The 9,892-nt window shown below is 38.3% G+C and overlaps 1 protein-coding gene across 1 annotated transcript; it reads left to right on the plus strand.

Moving 5' to 3' along the window:
- Nucleotides 1-942: 942 nt before the first annotated feature.
- On the plus strand, nt 943-5,066 carry LOC101166704 (isocitrate dehydrogenase [NADP], mitochondrial). Its single transcript, XM_004067285.5, has 11 exons — nt 943-1,577; nt 2,282-2,373; nt 2,464-2,629; nt 2,736-2,896; nt 2,963-3,106; nt 3,240-3,376; nt 3,462-3,613; nt 3,718-3,830; nt 4,436-4,533; nt 4,626-4,718; nt 4,801-5,066. Exons 1-11 carry the CDS (start codon nt 1,460-1,462, stop codon nt 4,883-4,885), a joined length of 1,359 nt encoding a protein of 452 aa, XP_004067333.1. The 5' UTR covers nt 943-1,459; the 3' UTR covers nt 4,886-5,066.
- Nucleotides 5,067-9,892: the final 4,826 nt, after the last annotated feature.

Consider the following 9,892-nt stretch of genomic DNA (forward strand, 5'->3'; position numbering starts at 1 on the left):
GTCTCTCTTACTGTCTTCATCCAGAACCAACATTGGGTCATTAAATCAGTAGCAACCATGAACAGATAATATTTAGAAAGTTTTAATCTATGTCAGGCCTTCACTTGTATCACTCTCTCCCTCTCCCTCTCTCTCCCTCTTCCTCTCTCTCGCGCGCTTGCTCTCGCTCTATTTGTACATTCAAATAGTAAAAACAAAAGCCTAATATTGTAATTTAAAAAAATGTATACTTACAGTTTTTTGAACATATATGTTGAAAACTGAATAGACATGTAAAATGGGAAATTTGGATTTGAAAGATGAACATTTTTGAAAAATCAAAGTGGATAATTTTTCTCTTTACCCGATGGGTAAACTCCCCCAATGACAATTTGATCTATAAAAATGTTCTCAGTGGTGTTTAAATTATGATTATGAAGTTTTTTTCACCAAAAATTTCACAACCTCAATGTCTTAAAAAGACATATTTCATGTTACTCTGAAGCCTCTGTTTCTAAAATCTCCTCTACGTGGGCGTGGCCGTTGGTGCTGACATCAGTAGCCCCGCCCTTTATGATGACGAAAGCTGCGTTTTGCACGAGTGCTGAGCTTTACGCAAGGGGGCCACAAACGACACCGACTGACTGACGGTCTCTGTTCTCAAAAGTTTATCTTTAGCGATAAAGAAACAGCGCAAATTTTGGTCCCGAATCGACTCTTTTTGAACAGAGTGTGAAAGGACAAAACAAACGTGTGTACCCTGCTGTGTTAACCCTTGTGCTATATCTGGGGTCAAGATGACCATTGACGTGTTAAATAAAGTAACACACGAAAAAGAACTTTGAACCATGAAAAATGCTTTGAATTACGTTATAATTTAGACTACATTGCAGCAGCAAGCAGCACTGGCTGTGGCTCAGAGCTGATTTGATGCACATTCAGGCTGAATTCACTTGCAGAGCAAATACAATGCAATCCCAACAATAAGATAGTGACCATTCACACGTATTTTTTTTCAATAATCGAGAATTCAATATGCAATTCAGGCTTCTAACATGTCTGTAGTAGAAACCAAAACATTTTTATTGTATCCTACGCGTTATTTGAAGGCATAAATGTGCCAAAAAACAAAAACCTGAATCACACACAAATGTAAAAGTATTTGTTTATTTATGTATTTCTTTATTTATTTGTGTAAAATTATACATTAATAGCTGTTATTTTGCATAGTATTTAGTTATTTATCTTTAATTAATATTACTTTGCTCCTCCTTAGGTGTGACGAAGTAAAAAATAAACAAGTAAATAAATAACGTTTGCACTTGACCACATTCAACGTGGCTTTGCTCCAGCGATCCAATCAGAAAGGGGCCTGGCGTCACGTGGGCAGAAGTTCCGCCGTGCGCCACTGACATGCTTCATTCATAAAGAGATAGGGTTCACTTGTCCCTGCGTGACCGTGGGTTAGTCGTCTCCCAGCATGGCGGGAACCCTCAAAACCCTGACGGCCGCGTTCAGGAGCGCAGCAGCTGCCGGAGTGCCGCCCTCCGCCGCCGCGGTGTCTGCGGTCTGCCACCGCAGACACCAACGCAGGAACTGTGAGTGAACCGCACAAAACCCGCAAACGAGCGACTTTTGGTTATTATGGGACACTATGGCGCAGGAAGTAAATATTTGGCGACTCGCCATTGATGAATCACACTAACACTTAAAAAAAGTGTACAAACAAATTTAATACAATTTATCATGATAATCTTAAATGCTTGATAAATGTTAAATGTATAGCTTTTTGCTCTTTTAAGCCAAAATATCATAGATCTAAATCAATGCTTGAAATCATTAACTATGTGAGTTCACCTTGTGTTGTCTGGCGTAGAAAGGGCTTGTCAGGTAATAAAACATTATCAAAGTCTCATACAACCCCAAGGCCATGGCGCCCAGCAGCTCTGTTTCTTGCAATGACTATATACATGTATGTTTAACTTTTATGTGCACCCTTTGTTGTTACTGTCTCCATAAAAACGACGCCAGTGTGAGATGAAGTATAAATGTCCTTTGTGTCATCCAAATTGGTTGGCATGCTGGATTCAAATCTTTAGGTACATTCTTGCAGCTAAACTGAAATAATTCAGAGAACTGAAGTTATTACTGAGCTTTAATTAGTCTCTTGCTGATAAATATATATGACACTGCTATAAATGTTTATTATTAAGCAACGCCTTTAACCCTATTTCCGTCTGGTATCCTCCAAACCTTCATCATTTTGATGCTGTAAACCTGAAGTCCATCTGACTCTTTTCAGATGCAACAAAGCGGATCAAGGTGGACCAACCAGTGGTGGAGATGGATAGAGATGAGATGACTCGCATCATATGGGAGTTCATCAAAGACAAGGTAGACCAGACCAGGTGGTAATGCTTGAGTGGCTTTACCTGAATTCTCACCTATTAGAACGTTGTTGTGACACATCCTTACCTCACACAGCTTATCCTGCCCAATGTGGATGTAGAGCTGAAGTATTTTGACCTGGGCCTGCCCTATAGAGACCAAACAAACGACCAGGTCACTATTGACGCCGCTCTGGCTACTAAGAAATACAATGTAGCTGTAAAGTGTGCCACAATCACCCCTGATGAAGCCAGGGTTGAGGGTAAGTCAGGCTGTTGGTGAAAATGTTTCTTTGCATTTTTGAATCGTTCAATCAGTCTTTGTAAAGTCCTATCACCGCTCACATTATCCGTATCTTCTTTCTTCAGAGTATAAGCTGAAGAATATGTGGAAGAGTCCCAATGGAACCATCAGGAACATCTTGGGTGGCACAGTTTTCCGTGAGCCCATCCTGTGTAAGAACATTCCCCGGCTTGTTCCTGGTTGGACATTACCCATTACGATCGGCAGGCATGCTTTTGGAGATCAGGTATTTGTCAAAGTAGAAACATAGTTACATGAATACATCTGGATGAAAGCCTGTTTGATCTCACAGTACAGGGCAACAGATTTTGTGGTGGAAAAACCAGGAAAGTTCAAAATGGTGTTTTCGCCAGCTGATGGAAGCAAGCAGCAGGAGTGGGAGGTGTACAATTTCACTGCAGGGGGCTGTGGGATGGGCATGTACAACACTGATGAGGTAAAAATGTTTCTCTTTTTTATTTTTATTTACTTAAAACATTAGTTTGACCAAAATCAAACCATAATAGAAAGAGTTTTATTTCTGAGTTGGAGTTTTTCTTTGTTGAAAACTCTGGATCTTTGTTTTTCAGTCCATCAGTGGCTTTGCTCATAGCTGCTTTCAGTATGCGATCCAGAAGAGGTGGCCTCTCTACATGAGCACCAAGAACACCATCCTCAAGGCCTATGATGGCCGCTTCAAAGACATCTTCCAGGACATCTTTGAGAAGTAAGATGTAGTGTAGGACTGTCTTCCATACACTTAACATAGTTCTTTGGGGGTTCTGAGTGTTTGATCTTATAACCTGTTTTAGGAACTACAAGCCAGAGTTTGACAAACTGAAGATCTGGTATGAGCACCGGCTTATTGACGACATGGTGGCGCAGGTCCTCAAGTCTTCAGGCGGATTTGTTTGGGCATGCAAAAATTATGACGGAGATGTACAGTCAGACATTCTTGCTCAGGGTAAGTGTTGCTCAACGAGGCCCAAATGCCTACATACTGTGGTGGTACTTGCACTTTAATAGCTTATTATCTGTTTTGGTGGTGCATGGGTGTGCTGTAAACAGGCTTTGGCTCTCTGGGGCTTATGACGTCAGTGCTGGTGTGTCCTGATGGTAAGACGATTGAGGCAGAGGCTGCTCACGGCACCGTCACCAGGCACTTCCGGGAACACCAGAGAGTAAGAGTAACTATGGAGTTGTTTGCACCGTGGAGAAAAGTCCTTAGCTTATACTACCACAGTCCCTCGTTTATCGCGGGAGTTACTTTCTAAAAATGACAGCAAAGTAGCATTACAGATGTTTTAAAGCTGTAAAACCCCACACTACACACTTAATACACTTTTTTCAGACAGATTTGAACATTTTTACACTTTTTTCTCGTTTAAACTCTCAAAGTTCAAACTTTTGCAGAAAGAAAAGGTCCAGTATTATAGATTGAAAACAAAGATCTGATCGCGATAAAGGTTTTGTAGATTTGACAAGCGGAACACATTCTGTACAGGAGACAGTGACATGGCCCGGAGGAAATTGATTGACAATGCCTACAGCCAATCATGATGCAGAACAGATCGGCTGTATAAAAAGAAATAAATAAAATGCAGACTACAAAATTGCACTGAAAAAACAATTTTTTAAACAATTAAAAATGTTTTAATAAAGCCAAAACCAAACGTGCCAAAACGTAAAAAGAGATATGGCTAGGTATTTATTATGTATTCATCTTGGAGGCTGTTCGGGTTTTCCATTTTTAAATGATCAATATTTTCTTGGGCTGCGTCTGAAGGGTAAACCGACCAGCACCAACCCCATTGCCAGTATTTTTGCATGGACGAGGGGGCTGGAACACAGAGGGAAGCTGGATGGGAATCCTGATCTGATCAAGCAAGTGAACTTTTTGAGTATATTTATTAGCAATAATGATGATTAATTTTTTATCACAGTCATTCTTTCTGAACTGCATCATATTGGTTCAGGTTCTCCCAGACTTTGGAGAAGGTCTGCGTGGAAACTGTGGAAAATGGTGTGATGACCAAAGATCTAGCTGGCTGCATTCACGGTTTGGCAAAGTAAGTGATCATTTTTTGATTCTCAGTTTAAAATGTGTGATTTAACATTTTTCAAAGTGTAAGAAAATGTGTGATTTTGCAGCTGCAAGCTGAATGAACATTATGTCAACACGTTGGATTTCATGGATGCCATCAGGACTAATCTGGACAAAGCTCTGGCCAAATAAAGGAAAGACGAAAGCTGCACTTCATTGTAAAAGCCATTCTTTTACCTTATTCTTCTTTGCATTCATCTCTAATGGAGACATGTTTTTTGGGGGATTTTTGATCATTTTTATTTATGTTCTGCAGTTTACAGACATTTTTTAAGACTCAAATTAAGTGCCCAATAAAATGGTATTTCTGAAACTTCTGACTTCCCCTGCTCATTTGGGAGAAATCTTCTGCTGGAAACATTTATTACAGGAATTGTCAGGGGAAAACCGTCCAAAAAACAGACATAATGTTTGGATTATAAACGTGACAATAAAAAGAAGTATTCTTTACAACCTGATAATAGTGTTTCAGTTTACAGCTGGGTTTTCAGATCAGTGCTACTTCTTTGAAATCTGAACAGGGCAGAGCTTTTAGATATTCAGGGTGGGGTTACAATTAACTGAAAGCAGTTCAGCTAAATGGTATGGAAGCATTTGTGTCTCATAATTCAAAATAAAGGTCTATACCCAAAATACTTTTTCATTTTCACAATGAACCTGCATTCGTTGACTCAAAAATGAAATTAAAAATCAATCCGCCAACCTCCTTTTCAATTTTTTTCTTCAACACCGCTCATTCTGTCTCTCAATTAAGATGATACAGAAAATGGTAGTTGAAATTTAATTTTCAAAAAGTTCTCTAGTAAATGTGTATCAAAATTCAATCAGAAATATCTACTTTGACAATTAAAACGAATAACAGAAATTCCTTTTTCATTTTCACAATGTAACTGCATCAATTGACTGAAGAAATAAAATTAAAAATCAATCCTCCAAAATGCTTTTTCATTTTCTACTTCAACACCGCTCATTCTGTGACGGGATTAAAGCGATAATACAAAGAAGGGATAGCATCTTTGTTCTCACAGCCACCACGCAAAAACTGTCGCATGATTTATTTCCAGTCAGCAGTTCCAGGGGGAGGCGGGGCAATTCCAGTATTGACTTTCATTTTGAATTATGAGGCACAAATGCTGCCATAAAATGGTGAATCCAGAGCAATAACTCAAATAGAGTCAACATATACCTTAGTCATTCATTTAAAAATCATGTCCTGCAATAATTAGTGTTTATGCTAGAAAAGGGTCAAAAACTGACAGGACCTTCAGCTTTTTGTATTTTTATCTGTCCTCTTTCATTAAAACGCTCTTTCCTCACTTGTTTTGTTTCAAATAAAATTTTCCGATAAAGGAAAATAGTTTACCAGTACCAATGGTTCACTGAAAAACCTTGGAGTCAAATTAAATTGAAATGTTAGATCCCTTCTTGGAAACAGTTTTAGTTGCTTCTTGCATTTTCTACAACAAAAAAAAGTATTTCTGCCTCATCTCCATAAAGTTGTGTCATCTTCCATCAAGGATCATTCATCACCTTCTCAAAAACATAATCTGTTACAGCAGAAAATATAACAGGGCTAATAACACTGCCCTGTGGGATTCCATTATCTACTTACCGTATTAGTTATTATCATGCATTTGAAAGCCCACTCTCTACTTTCACATGCATGTGCTTATTAAACAAAAATCTGTAATTCCTACCTTTGTAGATTGTATGATGTATTTCAGATTTCTGCTTCAAGACATAACAGTTGTTTTTTTCTCTTTATCTACTTTAGTATTGAGATAATGCATTTTCCAGAAAATACGCAATCCTTTCTGTGATCTTTTCTAGCATTTTGTGTGCATGTAAGGTGAGAGCGATCTGACTGTAACCTTTTCCTGGTTTGATGATTAGAACAGTAATTGCCTTTGACATTTTAATTTAATTTGTTTCTGTAAGTGATTAAGCATTTTATAACATAGTGGAGATGTGAAACCAGATTTTGGTTCGGCCCATTTCAGAGTGAGAAAAGGGGGCATGTGGGCTCTCCATCAGTGGCTTTGGGATTGTCTTAATCTATTCTGCTTCTCCTTATTTCTGTATGATCATCAATAATCCATATACTATAAATTCTGATAAACATTTTTGTCATTTATTCTTGTTAAATCTGTGGTTATATCATCACCCCATTTCAATTCTGGATATTTCCTTTTTTTTTCAAATACCTTTTCATTTTTCAATCTTTCCCAAAACATCACTTACAAGGGTTGTCTGACCGATCTTTTCACAATATCTTCTCCACTTCTCTCCTTTTGCCCTTTTTTAACCTTCTTTATTTCAGCTTGAAATGTTTTATGTGACAATAAATTTGGAAAATTATGAGTTGTCCTTAATACTTGTAGACTTTTATTTCTGTCCTTAATTGCCTTCTTACACTTTTCTGACCACCAAGGTACATTTTTCTTTTTCATCTTTTGCTTTTGGGAATCATTAGTCTGAACTATCCTAAAGGTTTTTTCTACCTCATCCATATTCTGGCTGGTATCCATCCTTACATGCTTTTTTCAAATCAACGCCTCGTTTCTGTGTACTGACGATTGCAACAGGTTTCTTCTCTTTCTTTATTCTTCCTGTTGAAAAACTTCTCACCTACAAATCCAGATGTTTCTGCTGTCCTATGGCAGACTACCCAACAACATCTGCATTTGATACTTTACTCTGTAATCTGGGTTTTGTGTCTGGATATCCTTCTTTATCACCTGACTCCCTTTAGATGCAACACTATGATCTCCCTCAGATTTGCAACATTTAGGCTGCATCCTATTTCCAGATTATCTATAGTTTAAATCCTGTTAATTCTCAAATACCTACAGCATGTGTGAAATTTCTTCCCTGTATTTGAGCCATCCCCTGGGGGAGCGGTGAGCTGCAGACAGCGGTTGTTGGGAATTATTTAGTGCTTTAACCCCCAATCCAAACCCCATAATGCTGAGCGTCAAGCAGGGAGGCATTGGGTCCCATTTTCTTTGGTATGACCCAACCATGGATTTGAACCCACGACCATCCAGGATCAGGGAAGACACCCATACCACAAGAGCACTGTTGTTTATGTGATACTTTAAAGAAAGAAATTGGAAAAAAAAATCAAACTGAAATTTAAGATTTAAAAGGCTTTGGCGCATGTTTCTTTAATGAATAAAACAAATAGTCAGAGGGGGATCTGGCTGCACACAAGATGGTGCCCAGACATCATTAGCCGCAGAAAGCAGAAATTCCTCAAGTTTTCAGATTTGTAGCACACTATATTAAAACTTTTTAATGTAAATAAACAGTTTAGTGTGCAAGATGAGCTTAAAATGGTGCAAAAGATTCACGTTGATCGTGCAAGGAGTTATGGTATGTCAAGGTTTTGACAAAGACATCTGTGGTGTTAAAGGCTTAAAGATTAAAGCAGGAAAAAATGTAACTATTAGGGCAGACAGTTAAATTACTCTTTTCAGAAGAAAAAAAAAGTATTTTTCTACCAAAAGGGGGGAAAAAATGTGAACTTCTAGTTCTGGTCAAGGACTTCCGGTTCCAGCTGATGTCTGGGCGCCATCTTGCCTTTTTTAAAACCATCTTTGAACACTTGAAACCTCCTTGTCACTCTTCTCTTTGCAATTTTGAAATTAGTTTTTATTTCGTCAACGGACGTCTCCATCAGACTTCCTCTGACCTACTTTTTTCTCCACTGACCTCCCAGTCCCACCTTTAGTGATCGATCACCTAGTGCTTTTCCGTTATAACAATCAATAGTCAGCTGTCCCCCATTGGTTAGTTTGATCTCCCTAATTTGATTTTTCATAATCAGCTCAACTGGACTCAAAGAATGGACTCCAATTCCATCATTGAACTTCAAAATTACTTTGAATTCATCCACCTCTCCCTCTATATTTTTCTCCAATTTGTTGGCATCCTCTTTCTTCCCTCTGCTGCACCAAAATATATATTTTTTCCAAATACCTATGTCCATACTATCTTCATTTTTAAAATCAAACAAATGACCCCACCTCAATCAATCAGCCGTCGAACTGGCAACACAAACAAACAAGAGGGAGTAGCTAACTGCACAGGCACAACTCACTAACTTCCGTCTGCTACTCATCCCACTGATTCATGTTTTTTAAATATATATTTGGCATCATTTGCAAGGGAAACTGGATTTTCAGAGTATTCGATTTATTGCCAAGGACCATTTTTTAAGCAAAGAAGTTGGTACTTTTGTGCCGTTTAATTGTGATGGCAAAATTTTACCAGCAGATGTCAATGTTGGATAAAGCTAACTCTTTCTTTTGACACTTTGCATAATCATTCAAGCCCACTATGATTATTGCTGGCAGCTCCAAGCTGTTGACGCTGCAGAATAACCAAGGCTTGCTGCAATGGAAAATTCCACTCAAACCATCTGAACTGCCAATCCCCTGAAGTCATGCCACCTTCAGGGATGTCTTCATTGGTGTGATGTGTTTTTTTTTTTACTGTGCATTAAAAGCAGCTCTCAGGCACTAAATTTAGAGAATCTTGGAAACCGACTCGTTCTGCTTCATTATTTTAAACTCTGTCTCAACAGACATCTTAATATCTTAATAACCAGACCAAGTCCCAATTTTTCCTCCTCTTTTCCTAAACCATTCAAGAGAATGACCAAGTGCCTTGATCAAAAAAATTACTAGAAATTACCATTTAGATGACCTTTTTTGCCAACTTTTTAATTTCCTTTCTGGGAAGAAAGTTCCCCTGGAATTGGCAGAGAACGTCCTATCTATTATTAGCTGGCAGCCTTTAAAACTCAGTAACTTTGAGCAAAATGAACAGCGTCATCCTGGAATAGAATTTGCTATGCAGATAGAGAACAAACCCACAAACCCAGCACATCGGACAGCTCGAATCAAACCATCTGAGCATTTTATGCTGGAAGGGTTTTCACTGTAGGGGGAAGTCAAAAGTTTGTTCACACAGCAGGAATCCAGAAAAAAACTTCTGTTTTTAAAAAGATGTGTTTACAAAAAAAAACTTTTACTAGCTTTAAATACCCACTACATTGTAAATTGTGTTTTTAACGTGTTCTTGTGCCATTTTCCTCATGATGGAGCGCATATATAAAGAAAATTAAGCTTAAAA

The sequence above is a fragment of the Oryzias latipes genome, chromosome 3 (assembly GCF_053564925.1).
Source record: "Oryzias latipes strain Hd-rR chromosome 3, Olatipes_Hd-rR_3.1".
In the NCBI taxonomy this organism is placed as follows: domain Eukaryota; kingdom Metazoa; phylum Chordata; class Actinopteri; order Beloniformes; family Adrianichthyidae; genus Oryzias; species Oryzias latipes.

What these genes read in the sequence shown, in the direction of transcription:
- LOC101166704 (XM_004067285.5), top strand. Translation starts at nt 1,460, where the DNA reads ATGGCGGGAACCCTCAAAACCCTGACGGCCGCGTTCAGGAGCGCAGCA. An exon ending in GCATGTACAACACTGATGAG is followed by an intron (nt 3,107 to 3,239) that starts GTAAAAATGTTT and finishes TTTGTTTTTCAG; the next exon opens with TCCATCAGTGGCTTTGCTCA. An exon ending in TTCCAGGACATCTTTGAGAA is followed by an intron (nt 3,377 to 3,461) that starts GTAAGATGTAGT and finishes AACCTGTTTTAG; the next exon opens with GAACTACAAGCCAGAGTTTG.